The sequence below is a fragment of the Entelurus aequoreus genome, linkage group LG18, assembly GCF_033978785.1.
Source record: "Entelurus aequoreus isolate RoL-2023_Sb linkage group LG18, RoL_Eaeq_v1.1, whole genome shotgun sequence".
Lineage (NCBI taxonomy): Eukaryota > Metazoa > Chordata > Actinopteri > Syngnathiformes > Syngnathidae > Entelurus > Entelurus aequoreus.
This window is the reverse complement of record NC_084748.1, coordinates 42,183,595-42,203,839: the sequence shown is the minus strand read 5'-3', so window position 1 is coordinate 42,203,839 and position 20,245 is coordinate 42,183,595. Positions and strand designations below refer to the sequence as shown.

General features: G+C 36.9%; 1 protein-coding gene across 1 annotated transcript in view; it reads left to right on the top strand.

Moving 5' to 3' along the window:
* Positions 1 to 20,245, top strand: part of LOC133633428 (collagen alpha-1(XVII) chain-like) — a 73,206-nt gene that overhangs the window by 15,576 nt on the left and 37,385 nt on the right. The window contains exons 5-15 of the mRNA XM_062025953.1: positions 3,597 to 3,644; positions 3,742 to 4,209; positions 4,327 to 4,443; positions 7,337 to 7,408; positions 7,487 to 7,567; positions 7,714 to 7,812; positions 14,142 to 14,318; positions 14,396 to 14,476; positions 14,554 to 14,598; positions 19,701 to 19,829; positions 19,920 to 20,174. Of these exons, the coding sequence (XP_061881937.1) occupies positions 3,597 to 3,644; positions 3,742 to 4,209; positions 4,327 to 4,443; positions 7,337 to 7,408; positions 7,487 to 7,567; positions 7,714 to 7,812; positions 14,142 to 14,318; positions 14,396 to 14,476; positions 14,554 to 14,598; positions 19,701 to 19,829; positions 19,920 to 20,174 (1,572 nt within the window). The remainder of the gene's footprint in view (positions 1 to 3,596; positions 3,645 to 3,741; positions 4,210 to 4,326; positions 4,444 to 7,336; positions 7,409 to 7,486; positions 7,568 to 7,713; positions 7,813 to 14,141; positions 14,319 to 14,395; positions 14,477 to 14,553; positions 14,599 to 19,700; positions 19,830 to 19,919; positions 20,175 to 20,245) is intronic.

Here is a 20,245-nt window from a genome sequence, read left to right as displayed (position 1 = left end):
TAAATATCTGTCAGGGAGGGGAGAGGGCAGCCGATGATCCGCTGTGCTGCCTTTACCACTCTCTGGAGCTTCTTCCTGTCTGCAGCGGTGCAGCTGCCGTACCATACTGCGATGCAGTATGTCGGCAGGCTCTCAATGGATGAGCGGTAGAAGGTCAGCAGCAGGTTGTAAAGGTGCAGATATAAATAAATAGATTACTGTACAGATAAATATGTTGCACTTTTCCATATGCATCCACGTTTATGGATGTACCGTATTTCCTTGAATAGCCGCCGGGGCGCTAATTAATTTAAAATCTCTTCTCACTCCTGCGCTTACCAAAAGCATGCGGGATGGGCAAGCATGCGCTAATTATTTTAAAACCTCTTCTCACTCCGGCGCTTACCTTATCATGAAAAGCCCATTTAATTTAAAAAAAACATTATTAGGGTCTTACCTTTACTTATAAATGATGTTCCTGTGCAGCTGCTTCTGATCAAAGGCAGTTTTCCTTATCTTTCTTCAGTTTTAAAAGTCTCTGGAGATATTCCTTTAATTATTACCTCCTGCTTCGATTGAAAGTCCAGTTTAGAAAACTGTTTTATTTTAGATAAGTAATCCTCCATGGTAAAAGTGCAAGCAAACGATCGCTGCTCACGCTTGCTGCTTGTTGTCTTCTTCTGCAGCACCGGTCTTCTGCAGTACTGGTAGTCGCAAGAAGGATCACTAGCGCCCTCCACCACCAGGAGGCGGGAGTCATTTAATGACTCATATTTGACCCGGCGGAAGTGCCAAGCATGCGCTAATTATTTTGCGAAACGAGTTTGACCCGGCTGTAATTCTAGGCAGGCAAATACTATATTCCCGGCGGCAATTCAAGGAAATACGGTATCTTATATTGTCTTTATATTCCAGCCACCGGGGGGGAGCTGTGCTCTTTACAAGAGCTCCGGTGTGTAGGGACCAGGTCATCTAAAACTGTTTGATTTATTTACATCTAAAATTGTCTGGCGGTCGTTTGTTACTTTGGAGTGACTACGCTGGAAGTTAACTCTGAAATTTACAGAATTTCCCGATATATTTGCCAAAAAAGTGCCATTACTACCATGAGAAGTAACGCAAAACAGCACTTTTACATATTTGATCTAGCCATGTCGCACATTTGCGTGACATAAAGCTTAATAAACAACTTAAAAAACTCTCAGCAGCGTAGGGCAGACTGGGGTTGGTCGTGACACTCGTTAGGGGCAGCGTGGCTCAGGTGGCAGATACACAAAGTACCTCATTAGAGCTTTGACATTTATCATGTCATCATACATTTTTAGCACCTCAATATTTTTCCTCTGTTCTTTTAAACAATGGGTTTATAGCAAAACAGCTGTTACCTTTAAACAGTGTGAAGGGGAAACTGTAATTATTAGCTGAGGGTTCGTACGGGTGCTTAAAAACCTTGGAAAATGCTCGGATTTCAATGTTGTGTTTTCAAGGTTTGAAAAAATGCTTGAATTTTAGCTGAAGTGCTGGTAAATGCTTGGAAATGTTCATCATATTTCTCGGCAGTCTGACTCAATAGGCTAATTATAAAATCGAAAGAAACTTTCCATTTTCCATACCAAAATATTGGTTTCGGGGCAACACTAGTTGTCAGGTTCAAACACTGATGACATCTATTAAACAAGACAAGAAGCAAGGAATTAAACAGAGACAGGATTAAATTTGGCTCAATGAGGAGAAACACGTACACCTGTACCCCTTGAACAGTGTTCCACGCTCTGATGAAAGATTGTACACCTCCTCTTTTATTTGGACTTCCCCTCATTACATGGCAACAGCTGTTTCTAAGGGAGGGGGGTCGTAAACAGCCATGGCCTTTGTTACAAACCAGTTCAAAGAAGAGGTCGCCTGGAGGGGAGTCCGGTCCTGCTTCCACTCCGCTTTGTAGTTCTCGGGTCAAGACAAAATCTTTCTGTGGATTACAATACATCAAAGAAGCAGAACACCTTAATGTTGCTTCCCATCCTACACAGTGGAGTTTTACAAGCCGTCTGCTTGGTAGCATCAAAGACAGCTTTTGTCTGCTCGCCGGGAACTCATTGAAACACAAAGTTCTGTGATAACTTAGATACAAATATTCTGACACTAGTACACACTATTTAGATCAGGGGTCACCAACCTTTTTGAAAGCAAGAGCTACTTCTTGGGTAGTGATTAATGCGAAGGGCTACCAGTTTGATACACACTTAAATAAATTGCCAGAAATAGCCAATTTGCTAATTTTACCTTTAATTCTATGTTATTATTAATAATTAATGATATTTACACTTAATTGAACGGTTTAAAAGAAGACAAAACACGAAAAAAATGACAATTACATTTTGAAACATAGTTTATCTTCGATTTCGACTCTTTAAAATTCAAAATTCAACCGAAAAAAAGAAGAGAAAAACTAGCTAATTCCAATCTTTTTGAAAAAATTAAAAAAATAATTCATGGAACATCATAAGTAATTTTTCCTGATTAAGATTAATTTTTGAATTTTGATGACATGTTTTAAATAGGTTAAAATCCAATCTGCACTTTGTTAGAATATATAACAATTGGACCAAGCTATATTTCTAACAGAGACAAATCATTATTTCTTCTAGATTTTCCAGAACAAAAATTTTAAAAGAAATTCAAAAGACTTTGAAATAAGATTTAAATTTGATTCTACAGATTTTCTAGATTTGCCAAAAAATTTTTTTTGAATTTTAATCATAATAAGTTTGAAGAAATATTTTACAAACATTCTTCGTCGAAAAAACAGAAGCTAAAATGAAGAATTAAATTAAAATGTATTTATTATTCTTTACAATAAAAATAAAAAAATTACGTGAACATTGATTTAAATTGTCAGGAAAGAAGAGGAAGGAATTTAAAAGGTATATGTGTTTAAAAATCCTAAAATAATTTTTAAGATTGTATTTTTTCTCTAAAATTGTCTTTCTGAAAGTTATAAGAAGCAAAGTAAAAAAATTAATGAATGTATTCAAACAAGTGAAGACCAAGTCTTTAAAATATTTTCTTGGATTTTCAAATTCTATTTGAGTTTTGTCTCTCTTAGAATTAAAAATGTCGGGCAAAGTGAGACCAGCTTGCTAGTAAATAAATAACATTTAAAAAATAGAGTCAGCTCACTGGTAAGTGCTGCTATTTGAGCTATTTTTAGAACAGGCCAGCGGGTGACTCATCTGGTCCTTACGGGCTACCTGGTGCCCGCGGGCACCGCGTTGGTGACCCCTGGTTTAGATCATGTTGTATGGACCTTAGTTGATCAGGCCCATCGAGATTGGATCATTCCTGCCGGCAGAGAGGCGATAACAGGAGGAAAAAACTTGGACGTTGGTTCAAAACACACTTCCATACTGTCGTCGCACAGGTGTTGGTCAAACTTGACTGATGTCTACCCAAACCTGGACTTGAGGCAGTGGTTATGTATAGATCTTGACTAAGTATGGCACGGTATTTATGGTACGGTTTCCATGTGACTTCGAGAGGTATAGATAGAATAAAATATTTCATTTCAACAAAAAATCTTTGACTGTCATAATTTTTTTTTCATACGTTTGCACTTTTAGAGAGTGAGATCAGAACCAGGCTCCAGAGTGCATCTCCTTCAGCAGGCTGTGAGTGTCACTCTTTTTTCTGAATGACCACAAATAGAATGTTGATACTTTTGTACGTAAAGTAAGTTGTTTGACGGACGCCAACTGTGCTTTGTAGGGACCGAGCTGGGTGATGTGAAACGTTTGCTGAAAGGAAGTACGTCGGAAAGCGGCGGCGCTTTTCAGTCCACTAACAACTCGCTGCCCATCCCCAAGAAGGCCACCGTGGAAACCAGGATCATATCCGAGACCACCAGCGCCATTCAGTCTGCTAACAACTCCTTCCCCGTTCCCAAGAAGACCAGTTTTGAAACAACGACCATGTCTGAGAGCACCGGCGCTATTCAGTCTTCTATCAACTCGCTTCTCGTTCCCAAGAACGCCAGCATAGAAACCAGGACCATGTCTGGGAGCACCAGCACCATTCAGTCTCCTAACAACTCTTTTCTAATTCCAAAGAAGGTCACTTTGGAAACAAGAAACATGCCTGAGAGCACCGGCAGTATTCTGTCGCCTAAAAACTCACTGGGCACCCCCAAAAAGGCCAGTATGGATACAAGGATCGTGACTGAGAGCTCCACTACAGGTTCAGACAATCAGTAGCTTTACTGTCATCTTCACGTTTCCTTAGAAATATACAAAATATCCATCATTGGTCAACAGTAGCAACATGATGTCTATGAACTCTTCCTGGGCACAACAGGTCTGTCGACAGTTCCAGACTTCTATGGTGGCGTATGGCCTGCGGGGGTCAACAGCAGCTACAGCTACAGCACAACCCCCAGCAACCTAAACACAACTTCTACCATGTACCAATCAGGTCAGTCAACTTTTTATCAAAGGGGCGTCTAAGTATCCTACGGATTTTTTTTTTTTTTTACTGTCCCGCTTTCGGTCATTACACAGAAAACCAAGAAATGCCGGAGACGGCCTCCATAAATGGTTGACGACCTGTGTATCAGGTCTTGGGGCTGATGTCACAATGAACTCAAACAAACACTCGCGAGATTTGTTAAGTCTTAAATGTTTGGACACCCTTGGTGTATGACACAATTTACTAACTCTGGCTCTGGACATAAAGTCAACAAAGTATTCAAGTATTTTGATTGGGCGTTTTTACTTTGACTTTTTAACTTTTTTAACTTACTTTACAGTACTGGTTTAACAGCTCAAGAAATGCACTGACAGTTGCATGCAAGCTAAGTCATCCCACATGATATTATTCAGCCAATCGAATAAATGCATTCCAGGCGCGACTCATTGAGACTCAAAATAGGAGTGATCCTATATTGATATCGGATATTGGTCTAATATCAACAAGAAAAAAAAGTTACGAATTATATCAACTTGCATCTAAAATCTCTGATATAAACTTCAATACAAGCAGTCCTGCAGCGTGTTTACTTGTGCGAAGTTGGACAGCTAGTTAAAATCGAAATGTTCTCCAATAAGCAAACAAGGTTGGATTTTGTTTTTGTATTTTTGTCAAGTCATTTACAAAAAGGTAAACAAGGAGGGCTATAGGCTACTAGGAGCTAGCAGCTACACAACCGCTAAGCACACAATAGCACACAAGCTACACACACATAATACGTGTCCTTATTTGAACGATACTGCAGTCTAAAACAGCACATTTGTCAATATAAATAAGTATCAAATAATTATAGTTGCATATTACTTACACATACACAGTGTTAGAAAGAGTGTTAGATAGGCTGAAATTACAAAATAATATAACAAATCCCGACTTTTTGACACTTAGAAAAAAATCCAGACTTTTTGACACTTACAAAAAATCCCGACTTTTTGACACTCAGAAAAAATCCCGACTTTTTGACACTCAAAAAATATCCTGACTTTTTGACCAAAAAAATACAGACTTTTTGACCAAAAAAATTCCAACTTTTTGACACTTACAAAAAATCCTGACTTTTTGAAAAAAACATGTCTGACTTTTTGACACTGAGAAAGAATCCCAATTTTTTTGACACTTAAAAAAATCCCAACATTTTGAAAAAAAAAATCAGACTTTTTGACAAAAATGTTACTGAATTTTTGACACTTAGAAAAAATCCCGACTTTTTGACAAAAACGTTACTGACTTTTTGACACTTAGAAAAAATCCCGACTTTTTGACAAAAACATTGCCGACTTTTTGACACTTAGAAAAAATCCCAACTTTTTGACATTTAGAAAAAATCCAGATTTTTTGACATTTTGAAAAAATCCAGATTTTTTGCCAAAAAAAATTCCGACTTTTTGACAAAAAAAATTCCGACTTTTTGACACTTACAAAAAATCCTGACTTTTTGACCAAAAAATGTCCGACTTTTTAAAGTTAAAGTACCAATGATTTTTGACACTAAGAAAGAATCCCGATTTATTTGACACTTAAAAAAAATCCTGACTCTTTGAAAATAAAATTTCCGACTTTTTGACAAAAATGTTTCTGACTTTTTGACACTTAGAAAAAATCCCAACTTTTTGACAAAGACATTTGCGACTTTTTGACACTTAGAACAAATTCAGAGTTTTTGACACTTAGAAAAAATCCCGATTTTTGACACTTGACAAAAAAAATTCCGACTTTTTGACATTTACAAAAATCCCGACTTTTTGACAAAAACATTTCCGACCTTTTTGACACTTACAAAAAATCCCGATTTGACAAAATCATTTCCAAATTTTTGACACTTAAAAAAAATCCCGACTTTTTGACAAAAATGTTTCTGACTTTTTGACACTTAGAAGAAATCCCGACTTTTTGACAAAAACATTTCCGACTTTTTGACACTTACAAAAAATCCAGACTTTTTGACCAAAAAATGTCCGACTATTTGACACTAAGAAAGAATCCCGATTTTTTGACACTTAAAAAAAATCCTGACTTTTTGAAAATACAATTTCCGACTTTTTTACAAAAATGTTTCTGACTTTTTGACACTTAGAAGAAATCCCGAATTTTTGACAAAAACATTTCCGACTTTTTGACACTTACAAAAAATCCAGAGTTTTTGACACTTAGAAAAAATCCCGATTTTTGACACTAGACAAAAAAAAAATTCAGACTTTTTGACACTTACAAAAATCCCAACTTTTTGAGAAAAACATTTCCGACTTTTTGACACGTAGAAAAAATCCCGACTTTTTGACAAAAATGTTTCTGACTTTTTGACACTTAGAAAAAAATAAATCCCCCCGAGGTCCCGAGAGTGACAAGCTGAAGCAAAATGGATGGAATTGCAATACAACAGCCATTGCAAACTTTGTTTATCTAAGAAAATTATTGGCAATTGAAATGATTTACTCAGTACTCTAAAACAGCCAGTGTGTGTTTATCCTTGTATTGTAGGCTATTTGGAGACACCACAAACAGGGTTGAAAATAAATAAGATAACACATACAGTGCAGAATAATGCTATCATTTGTTTTACCCTGTGCTCTTATATTGTTTGAAGATGATTCCCCAAGAGCAGCAACATTTGAAATACACTACTTTTTAAATTTTACCAGACACATTAGGTATATTTGCACAAAGTGTCGGTATCGGATCAGTATTGCCGATACTAGCGTGAATTTTACTTGGTATTGGAAAGAAAATCAGTGGTTTTGCACATCACCATCAACACAAAATAAGACAATAAAAGACAGTGAACATCCTTGTGTGTTTTGGTATCTTAACAGTCTGCGTTATTCGTTTTTGATATTAACAGGCGGGGGAGTTCAGAAAAATATCAGCCTCAGCTCGTCCCCTATGCACGGTGGACTATCAGTCAACAGTACTGGTGAGTCTCTAGGATCATACATCCTCGTTCGAACTCTGTCCGGATGTGTTCAGCCTCTGGTTTTGTGCTTTGTATCAGGGACAAAGTACGGTGTTCAGAATAACCTGACTGTCCCCAGCCCTCCTGTCTTCTCTCCTGTCGGAACCACCACACCAGTCGGTAAAGCACTCAAGTCCAAACTCAATCAACCTTTACTCATATAGCCTTTAATCACAAAAGTCTCAGAGGACGGACATGTTTTTTTGTAGTTTTTAAAAGGTGACATTTTTTCTTTTGTCACCTATTTATGTGTTTTTTTGTCACAGGTTACGGTGTGCAGAAAAACGTCTCCATCCCCAGGCCCAGGCCCAGCCACAGCCCCAGCCCCAGCCCTGTAATTAGCACAACCACAACCACAACCGCAGGTAAGACTTGGTAGGGATTTGTTCTTCTACAGTGAGCAAAGGCTGCAACTCACAACTATTTTGATAGCCATCATGTTCCGTAACAATTAGTCGACTTGGATTAAGAAGCAAACACCTATTCAGTGGCTCTAATTTAGGCATAGGCTTTAAAATTTAGATTGAGATACTTTAAGGCACAGGTGTCAAACTTAAGATCTGGCCCACAAAACACCTGGAAAAGATATATGTCAATACATTTCTCACTAAATGTAATTGATTTTTTTCATTTTGACAGAAAAAAATATATATACTGCTTGAAATTGCATACCTTTTAAACTTTAATAGTATCCAATATTGCAAGACATATTACAGTATATTATATGGTTGTACGGTATTAGTATAGTACCGCGATACTAATGAATCATTTTCGGTACTATACCGACTCTAAAAAGTACCGAACAAGTAGATTAATAATTTATTTTCTACCACTTGTCCTTAATAATGTTGACAAAATAATAGAATGGAAAATGACACAATATGTTACTGCATATGTCAGCAGACTAAATTAGGAGCCTTTGTTTGCTTACTTACTACTAAAAGACAAGTTGTCTTGTATGTTCACTATTTTATTTAAGGACAAACTTGCAATAAGAAACATAAGTTTAATGTACCCTAAGTTTTTTGGTTAAAATAAAGCCAATAATGCAATTTTTTGTGGTCCTCTTTATTTAGAAAAGTACCGAAAAGTACCAAAAAGTATCAAAATATATTTTGGAACTGGTATCAGTACCAAAATATTGGTACTGGTACCAATATATGTTTATAAACTCTGGAAATATGTCCCTGGACACATGAGGACTTTGAATATGACTAATGTATGATCCCGTACTACTTGGTATCGGATTGATACGCAAAATTGTGGTATCTTCCGAAACTAATGTAAAGTATCAAACAACAGAAGAATAAGTGATTAGTACATTTTAACACAAGTGCAGATGTTAAAAGAGAAAATAATCAGATATTAACAGTAAATGAACAAGTAGACTAATAAATCTTTTTCTACCACTTGTCCTTAATAAGGTTGACAAAATAATAGAATGATAAATGACACAATATGTTACTGCATATGTCAGCAGACTAAATTAGGAGTCTTTGTTTGTTTACTTACTACTAAAAGACAAGTTGTCTTGTATGTTCACTATTTTATTTAAGGACAAACTTGCAATAAGAAACATATGTTTAATGTACCGTAAGATTTTTTGTTAAAATAAAGCCAATAATGCAATTTTTTTGTGGTCCCCTTTATTTAGAAAAGTACCGAAAAGTATCGAAATTATTTTAGTACTGGTACCAGTACCAAAATATTGGTACCGGGACAACACTAGTATATTATCATACTTTCCAAACATGTTTTTGTCTAAATAAAAATGCTTAACTTTACAGCAAACTACCCATTATATTAATAACAATGACAATACATTTTACGTTGTTCTTTACAGTGTACTACTGTAAATTGAAAAAAAAAATACTACTGTTTTTTGCATAAAAATTCTGTTGACTGAGCTGCTGTTTTTTGACTGTAAAATCTTCTTCTAACGGTGATTACATCAACAAAGCGCAGCTTTGTGCATTCACGCACAGTATAAAACTTTTGGTGGACAAAATGAGACAACAAAGGGGTGGAAGAGTTTACATGTAAACAAACTGCTGCGTCACAGTCCACACATGAAATTAGTAGGACAAAACGACGTGCACCAAACACTCTCATCAGTGAAGCATACACACAAACACATTAAACAGTGGGCTTTCTAACAATTGGGAAGGTTTGTGTCATGTTTGTCCTCAAACAATAAGCACACTAAAACAAAAAAAAACATTTTTCCCCCATCTTTTTCCATTTTCAATCCTTTTTGAAAAATGCTCCAGGGAGCCACTAGGGCAGGGGTCACCAACCTTTTTGAAACCAAGAGCTACTTCTTGGGTACTGATTAATGCGAAAGGCTACCAGTTTGATACACACTTAAATAAATTGACAGAAATAGCCAATTTGCTCAATTTACTTTTAACTCTATGTTATTATTAATAATTAATGATATTTACACTTAATTGAACGGTTTAAAAGAGGAGAAAACACGAAAAAAAATGACAATTAAATTTTGAAACATAGTTTATCTTCAATTTCGACTCTTTAAAATTCAAAATTCAACCGAAAAAAAGAAGAGAAAAACTCGCTAATTCGAATCTTTTTGAAAAAATAAAAAAAATAATTTATGGAACATCATTAGTAATTTTTCCTGATTAAGATTAATTTTAGAATTTTGATGACATGTTTTAAATAGGTTAAAATCCAATCTGCACTTTGTTAGAATATATATATTAAAAAAGTGGACCAAGCTATATTTCTAACAAAGACAAATCATTATTTCTTCTAGATTTTCCAGAACAAAAATTTTAAAAGAAATTCAAAAGACTTTGAAATAAGATTTAAATTTGATTCTACAGATTTTCTAGATTTGCCAGAATAATTTTTTTGAATTTGAATCATAATAAGTTTAAAGAAATATTTCACAAATATTTTTCGTCGAAAAAACAGAAGCTAAAATAAAGAATTAAATTAAAATGTATTTATTATTCTTTACAATTAAAAAAAAATTTTTTTTACTTGAACATTGATTTAAATTGTCAGGAAAGAAGAGGAAGGAATTTAAAAGGTAAAAAGATATATGTGTTTAAAAATCCTAAAATAATTTTTAAGGTTGTATTTTTTCTCTAAAATTGTCTTTCTGAAAGTTATAAGAAGCAAAGAAAAATGTATTAATAAATTTATTTCAACAAGTGAAGACCAAGTGTTTAAAATATTTTCTTAGATTTTCAAATTTTATTTGAGTTTTGTCTCTCTTAGAATTAAAGATGTCGAGCAAAGCGAGAGAGACCAGCTTGCTCGTAAATAAATAAAATTTTAAAAATAGAGGCAGCTCACTGGTAAGTGCTGCTATTTGAGCTATTTTTAGAACAGGCCAGCGGGCGACTCATCTGGTCCTTACGGGCTACCTGGTGCCCGCAGGCACCGCGTTGGTGACCCCTGCACTAGGGTGACACTAAAGAGCCGCATGCGGCCCGAGAGCCGCGGGTTGCTGACCCCCGGATTAGACAGTTGACATATGCATATTCGATTGCCGAAAATGACGCCGATTGGCCAAAATTTGCCGGCTTTATTGAATTTTTGGTTTTGTCTCAATCCCAACATCGCTAAAACCTGAAGGAACGAACTAAATGAATAAAAGAATACTTCATTCAGAAATGCTGCTCATTAGGCTGGTACAAAATAATAAATGACTATTAAACTTGTGTCCGTTTCAAATAAGGAATAAGGAATATAGCGCTGATAAAAACAAAGTACTGTTTAATTGTTTTATTTAAACCAGGGGTGTCAAATGTACAGCCCGAGGGCCGGATCAGGCCCGCAAACAGGTTTTATCCAGCCAAGTACAAAAATGAACCCGAAATTTTTGAAGGAAAGAAACTGCTGTTCTAAATGTGTCCACTGGATGTCGCAATAGCAATTACCGTATTTTTCGGACTATAAGTCGCAGTTTTTTTCATAGTTTGGTTGCGACTTGTACTCAGGAGCGACTTATGTGTGAAATTATTAACACATTACCGTAAAATATCAAATAATATTATTCAGCTCATTCACGTAAGAGACTAGATCAGGGGTGTCCAAACTTTTTCCACTGAGGGCCGCACACGGACAAATCAAAGCAAGCGGGGGCCATTTTTATATTTTTTATTTTAAAAACCAATACAATATATATATATAACAAATATACATTTAGGCCTCCACTCAGGCTCGATCCCAGAGGACCCCAAAGGGTTTTGGTCAAAAAAATATTAAAAATGTGTCATTATTCAGTATTATTCTTTTTATTATTATTCAAGTTTTAAATCTCTAGGTCAACATTAGGTCTATCTGTCAATATAATGTTTTTAAAGATTTAAGTTTTATGCTCTTTTTGTCAAATAAAACCCTGTTTTTTTATGGAAAAAACACAAAATATGCAATATTTTCACCCACTAATTTTTTAAAATGGAATATTTCAGATTATATAATAATTTGAGCCTTAAAAAGGTCAATAACTCATAACACCGTTGATTTTAATTCATTATTATTTTTTGAGCATTGACACTTAAAAACTAATCACGCTAAAATTATTGGGGATCCAAAAGGGTCCTACTCATTGAAGTGTTAAAAAACAAATTATAATTTTTTTTTACTGTTTAATTTTAACACAATAATCTCGAGATCAACTTCAGATCTATCCGTCAATTATAAGTTTTATTGTTGTTTATGTTTTTTGTTTGTTCGTTTTAGGCCTTTTTAAAAAAAAAAAAAAACAGCTCAGTTTTTTATATGGCAAACACAAAATATGCTACATTTTCCCAAAAAAAATATCTCAAAGTGGAATATTTAACGTGACGTAATTGGAGCCTTTTGTATAGGTAAATCATTCATAATGACATTGATTTTGATTCACTATTATTTTTTAAAGAAAGAAACAGCCTACATGGCAGCTTTGTGTTATTAGAGTAAACATTGCAACATTTTCTTGTTACATTTCCCCTGTTTGCTCTTTTATACCACTTTTTACGTTTTAAAATTTTTTCAATCGTATTTTTAAAATGTGCCGTGGGGCCGTTAAAAAAATGACCTGCGGGCCGCAAACGGCCCCCCGGGGCGCACTTTGGACACCACTGGACTAGACGTATAAGATTTCATGGGATTTAGCGATTAGGAGTGACAGATTGTTTGGTAAACGTATAGCATGTTCTATATGTTATAGTTATTTGAATGACTCTTACCATAATATGTTACGTTAACATACCAGGCACGTTCTCAGTTGGTTATTTATGCCTCATATAACGTACACTTATTCAGCCTGTTGTTCACTATTCTTTATTTATTTTAAATTGCCTTTCAAATGTCTATTCTTGGTGTTGGCTTTTATCAAACACATTTCCCCAAAAAATGCGACTTATACTCCAGTGCGACTTATATATGTTTTTTCCTTCTTTATTATGCATTTTCGGCCGGTGCGACTTATACTCCGAAAAATACGGTACTTAATATTTTCTCACTAAATGTAATGGATTTTTTCTCAGTTTGACAGAAACAATATATGTACTCCTTGAAATTGCGTACATTTTAAACTTTAATAGTATCTGATATTGCATAAAATACTACAGTATATTATCATACTTTCCAAATGTTTTGTCTAAATAAAAATACTTAACTTTACAGCAAACTACCCATTAATTAATAAAAATTACAATAAATTGTACCTTGTTCTTTACAGCATATTACTGTAAATTGAAAAAACTACTACTGTATTTTGCGTTAAAATTCTGTTGACTAAGCTGCCAGTTTTTGACTGTAAAATCTATGGTTGCTGTTTTTAACGATGTATTACTGTAAATGAAAAAACTACCGTATTTTTCGGACTATAAATCACAGTTTTTTTCATAGACATAAACTTATACTCAGGAGCGACTTGTGTGAAATTATTAACACATTACCGTGAAATATCAAATAATATTATTTATCTCATTCACGTAAGAGACTAGCCGTATAAGATTTCATGGGATTTAGCGATTAGCAGTGACAGATTGTTTGGTAAACGTATAGCATGTTCTATATGTTATAGTTATTTGAATGACTCTTACCATAATATGTTACGTTAACATACCAGGCACGTTCTCAGTTGGTTATTTATGCCTCATATAACGTACACTTATTCAGCCTGTTGTTCACTATTCTTTATTTATTTTAAATTGCCTTTCAAATGTCTATTTTTGGTGTTGGCTTTTATCAAATACATTTCCCCCAAAAATGCGACTTATACTCCAGTGCGACTTATACTCCGAAAAATACGGTATATGTATCTTTGTAGAGGATGCTATATATGTACAAAATAAACCACATGTCGAGGAAAATGATCCAACTACATAAATAAGAAACATATGTTTAATGTACGGTAAGATTTTTTGTTAAAATAAAGCCAATAATGCCATTTTTTTGTGGTCCCCTTTATTTAGGAAAGTATCAAAAAATATCCAAAATATTGGTACTACTTCCTCTAGTCATTACCTGCATTTATTTAAGAGTATTTCCGTTGGTAATTCAATTTATTTTTTGAAAAAGTAACGAGAAACTCTAATTAATTACTTTTTTATAGTCATTTTCCAAACACTGTTGGCGACCAATATTAATATCCATTTTAGTGGACAACGTTGCTATAATTGCTCCCTTGTGGTGAGCTAACATCAGCCATCCATCCATGTGTGCGGTGCAGTGCGGCCCAGCAGTCCCGCCATCGACGACTCCTTCAGCAACAAAGATTTCAAGTTTACGATGATAGAGAAGGACAACGCTCCTGTCAAGAAGGAGACGGAGCGACTTGTCATGACCAAAGACACGGGCAAGCAGTTCGTGTCCGCTGCTTCTGCCACACCTGCCAGATCTGCCAGCGGTACAACCTGAGACTTACTGCAAAACCTTACAAAATATGCAGATGGCAATTACAGTGCAACTCATTTGATCCTACAGTGGACTACTCTGACGACTCACTGCTGAGAGAGAAACGCAAATTTGCGGCCGCGACTATGCATGAGGAAAGAGACAATTCAGGTAGTTCAAACCTTTGCATTATTGATCACACCACTTATTTATAGTTTTTCATCAATGCCGTTCTATTTTCCATACAGGGGCAGCCTTCAAAATGTCCTCAAAAGAAGATGCTGGCTGTGCAGGTAAAGTACAAACCCCCGTTTCCATATGAGTTGGGAAATTATGTTAGATGTAAATATAAACGGAATACAATGATTTGCGAATCCTTTTCAACCCATATTCAGTTGAATATGCTACAAAGACAACATATTTGATGTTCAAACTGATAAACATTGTTTTTTTTTTGGCAAATAATCATTAGCTTTAGAATTTGATGCCAGCAACACGTGACAAAGAAGTTGGGAAAGGTGGCAATAAATACTGATAAAGTTGAGGAATGCTCATCAAACACTTATTTGGAACATCCCACAGGTGAACAGGCTAATTGGGAACAGGTGGGTGCCATGATTGGGTATAAAAGCAGATTCCATGAAATGCTCAGTCATTCACAAACAAGGATGGGGCGAGGGTCACCACTTTGTGAAGAAAAGCATGAGCAAATTGTTGAACAGTTTAAGAACAACATTTCTCAACGAGCTATTGCAAGGAATTTAGGGATTTCACCATCTTTGGTCCGTAATATCATGAAAAGGTTCAGAGAATCTGGCAGAAATCACTGCACGTAAGCGATGACATTACGGACCTTTGATCACTGCATCAAAAAGCGACATCAGTGTGTAAAGGATATCACCACATGGGCTCAGGAACACTTAAAAAAAAAACACTGTCAGTAACTACAGTTTGTCGCTACATCTGTAAGTGCAAGTTAAAACTCTCCTATGCAAAGCGAAAGCCATTTATCAACAACACCCAGAAACGCCGCCGGCTTCGGTGGGCCCGAGCTCATCTAAGGTGGACTGATGCAAAGTGGAAAAGTGTTCTGTGGTCTGACGAGTCCACATTTCAAATTGTTTTTGGAAACTGTGGACGTCGTGTCCTCCGGACCAAAGAGGAAAAGAACAATCCGGATTGTTCTAGGCGCAAAGTTGAAAAGCCAGCATGTGTGATGGTATGGGGGTGTATTAGTGCCCAAGACATGGGTAACTTACACATCTGTTTAGGCACCATTAATGCTGAAAGGTACATACAGGTTTTGGAGCAACATATGTTGCCATCCAAGCAACGTTATCATGGACGCCGCTGCTTATTTCAGCAAGACAATGCCAAGCCACGTGTTACATCAATGTGGCTTCATAGTAAAAGAGTGTGGGTACTAGACTGGCCTGCCTGTAGTCCAGACCTGTCTCCCGTTGAAAATGTGTGGCGCATTATGAAGCCTAAAATAGCACAACGGAGACCCCCGGACTGTTGAACAACTTAAGCTGTACATCAAGCAAGAATGGGAAAGAATTCCACCTGAGAAGCTTCAAAAAAGTGTCTCCTCAGTTCCCAAACGTTTACTGAGTGTTGTTAAAAGGAAAGGCCATGTAACACAGTGGTAAAAATGCCCCTGTGCCAACTTTTTTGCATTTTGTTGCTGCCATTCAATACTAAGTTAATGATTATTTGCAAAAAATAAATTAAATTTCACAGTTGGAACATTAAATATCTTGTCTTTGCAGTCTACTCAATTGAATATAAGTTGAAAAGGATTTGCAAATCATTGTATTCTGTTTTTATTTACCATTTACACAACATGCCAACTTCACTGGTTTTGGGTTTTCTAAGTATGTTTTCATTGTACGTATTTATTTCGGACATGTTTAATAACAAAAAAAGAAGAGAGGAAAAAACAACAACTAAAAGATGTTTGTGATGTTTTTCAAACAGGTACAATGTTTACATCACGTTAACAGTTTCATATTCCAACTCGTCCGAAAAGGAGTAGGAAGAATCCCACTTTGAGTACCTTGAAGGTAGAAAAGCGCTATACAAGTATAACCCATTTACTGTACGGATAAATATATTGCACTTTTGCATATGCATCTGTTATGGTTTGACTAAGGGAGATGATGGCAACAGACACCAGGGGGAGGTATGTAGCTCTGAGATTTATTATATATATCATACTTGCCAACCCTCCCGTTTTTAGCGGGAGAATCCCGTTATTCAGCGCCTCTCCCGACAACCTCCCGGCAGAGATTTTCTCCCGACAAACTCCCGGTATTCAGCCGGAGCTGGAGGCCACGCCCCCTCCAGCTCAATGCGGACCTGAGACTGAGTGGGGACAGCCTATTCTCACGTCCGCTTTACCACAATATAAATACGCTTGCAAGTTCCAAAACGAATGGAAACAAGAATTTCAGTTCATCCAGGACAGTTCGAAGGGGAAGGTGTATGTTGCCTGTAAATATGTAGAACAGACTTCTCCATTGAACACAGTGGCCGAAATGATTTCTCAGTCATGAACAGAGAAGTTAAACAGGACAATACTGCCATCTAATGGATAGATAATTCAAGTATTTCTTTTATGTAAATAAAATAAATATATATATATAGCTAGAATTCACTGAAAGTCAAGTATTTCATACATATATATATATATACATATATATATATATATATATATATATGAAATATATATGAAATACTCGAGTTGGTGAATTCTAGCGGTAAATAACCACGCCCCCCCCCCCACCCCACCCCCACCCCCCACCCCCACCTCCCGATATTGGAGGTCTCAAGGTTGGCAAGTATGATATATATAGACCAGTGGTTCTCAAACTTTTTTGGTCATCCCCCACTTTGGACAAGGGGGAGTTTTCAAGCCCCACCTGCCCCCATCGCCCTAACAGAACGCTAATGCCAAGCTTAAAATTTTCAAATGTATCGAACATCAAGTAACATCAAGTTTTATACATTCAAACTCAATAACATAAAATAAAATCAAGTTCAATAATAAGTAAAATAACTGTGCAGCTGTGGTATAACTTGTATCAAGTTCAATATCAAATAAAATAACTTGCATCAATTCAATAATAAATAAAACAAAAGTGTTATAACTTGCATCAAGTTCAATAATAAATCAAAAAAAGTGTTATAACTTGCATCAAGTTCAATAATAAATCAAAAAAAGTGTTATAACTTGCATCAAGTTCAATAATAAATCAAATAACTTGCATCAAGTTCAATATTAAATAAAACAAAAGTGTTATAACTTGCATCAAGTTCAATAATAAATCAAATAAAAGTGTTATAACTTGCATCAAGTTCAATAATAAATCAAATAACTTGCATCAAGTTCAATATTAAATAAAACAAAAGAGTTATAACTTGCATCAAGTTCAATAATAAATAAAACAAAAGTGTTATAACTTGCATCAAGTTCAATAATAAATCAAAAAAAGTGTTATAACTTGCATCAAGTTCAATAATAAATCAAATAAGTGTTATAACTTGCATCAAGTTCAATAATAAATCAAATAACTTGCATCAAGTTCAATAATAAATGAAAATAAAAGTGCCACTTTGCAATCTTTGCCAAAAAAAGGAGGACAGGGCAAGTGAACATGAGTTTTACAGTACTCCAGCATTAGTGGCTGCAATGAGCCTGTTTTGCACTGCACAGCTTTTCAAATCGGGGTTGCAGGCTTTACACTGCCACTGTTAAAACCTCATTGAATTCGGGGCTGAGCTGCCTTGACGCGAGTGTTTCCCGGTGAATGACACATTGTGTCCAATGCGCATTTGGCGCAACCCTCTTTATTAGAGCCTGCAGCCCGTTTCTTGACTTTGCCATGCGCGCCATCAGAGCAAAAGCCCACACAGTTTTCCCATTTAAGGTCGTGTTCTTTGAGGAAACTGTCCATTATATTGAACAGCTCATCAGCATTGGCTCTATTTTTTATGTATTTGCAAAACAGCAAATCCTCGCACAGTGACTCGCCATTCACAAAGCTTCCGCTTAGCCCCGCCCCCATTAGCTACTGTTGCTATGTCAGTAAACTTTCGCTCCTACCTAGAAATGTAAAGCCTACAGGAAAAATAAGTAATTTACATTTATCTATATAGCGGATTTCACAGACAGAATCACAAAGTGATTTACAGTGTGTATAGAAAATGAAAGCATAGTAAAAAAAAAAATCAAAGAATATAATAATAAAAAATAATAAAAAATCAAAGTGAAATTTCCTCCCGTTCCTCGCGCCCCACCTGTCATGTCTCTATTCCCCACCAGTGGGGCGCGCCCCACACTTTGAGAAACGCTGATATAGACCATATACGTATATATAATAATCAAACAATACTAAATACAATAACTAAGGAAATGGAGTGTGACAAAATCCAAGAGTGTGTATGGTGTAAGACTAAGTGTAGTATTCAACTGGAGCGTTTTACCGTAAATGTTGGTGAGAGCGAAGGAACGAGGCAGTCCATGGAGCAGGCAGATGGTCAAGGGTGAGAGAGAGGCGTCAGAGTCCGAGTCCATGCGAGGGGTCGAGGATCGAGGGTGGCAGTCCAAAGTCCAAAAGAGAAGTCGAGGCGCACAGCTCGATCACGCGCGGACGAAAGGCAGATTGCTGGGGAGGACGACAAGGAAGAACAATGAAACACAGAGGGAGAAACGTAGAGAGGGAGAGAGATAGAGAGCATAAAGCTGGGTATCGGCTTACGGTGCAGAAGACTATATTCCGGCGCGGGATGGCAGGTTGAGCAGGCTTATGAAGGCAGCTCGTTCATCCCGGGCAGGTGCGTGGATTGCTGATTGTCTGCAGGCGCGAGGAGGCCCGCGGTGCGCTTGTCAGGACGCAAAGATGAGGGCGCATTGGAATGCGCCCTGGCCGTGACAGCATCCACGTTTATGGATGTATGTTATATTGTCTTTATATGCGAGTTAATCCGTTTTGGGGGGGAATTGAGGGGATTATAATTAATTGAGGGGATTATTATGATGCGTTCAAGAGTCTTATGGCCTGAGGGAAGAAGCTGTTACAGAACCTGGAGGTTCTGCTATGGAGGCTGCGGAACCTCTTTCCAGAGTCCAGCAGTGAAAATGTCTTATCAATGTTGAATCAATGGCTTGTGCCTGCTGGGATTCGACTTCAAAATGATCAGGAACTTCCTTTCGGCCCTTGTCCTCTCAGTTGGAAGGTGCATAGTTAGCAGGGTAAAGGAAACAGGGTGAGAGATGCACCAACTATTTGAATCCAGACTGTGAGGCTAACCACTACTACATCGTGCTGCGTGCATTTTTTCTATTAACTTTCATCCAAATTGAAAAAGTGGTCACTCTATTGTCTTTCAGACATGTGCAACGACGCCCCCTGCTTCGGTCTGAGCCGCTGCTGCCGCTGCAGCTGGTGGAAGTGGCTGCTGGGCCTCCTGCTCAGCCTGCTCTTCCTCCTCGGTCTCCTCTTCGGACTCATCGCCCTGAGTAAGAGAAGATCTGCATCTTTATCTTCCTCTTCATCTTTTCGTTTCCGTGTGCCAAGCGTGTCTCAGTCACGTCTCTCCGGTCTCTCAGGTGAAGAAGTGAAACGTCTCAGGAAGCGAGTTGATGCTCTGGAGGCCATCACCGGCTCTGCGTCGGCGAGGTCCAGTCGCCTCTCTGGCGTCAACATTGACAACCCCCTGGAGTCCAAATACACTGACAGGAGTTACTCCAGGTCCAGTTATGATAATGGCATTGGTTTAGGGGCTGCAGCAGGGGGATCTGGGGATCTGCAGAAAACAGTCCAGCAGTTGGTCCAAACTGAACTGCGCTCTGATGCATTTAGAGGTCAGAAATTCATAAATTGACTGCTTGTCTTCTGCTCAAATAATGAGGTAATCTTTTGATGAATTCAGCAA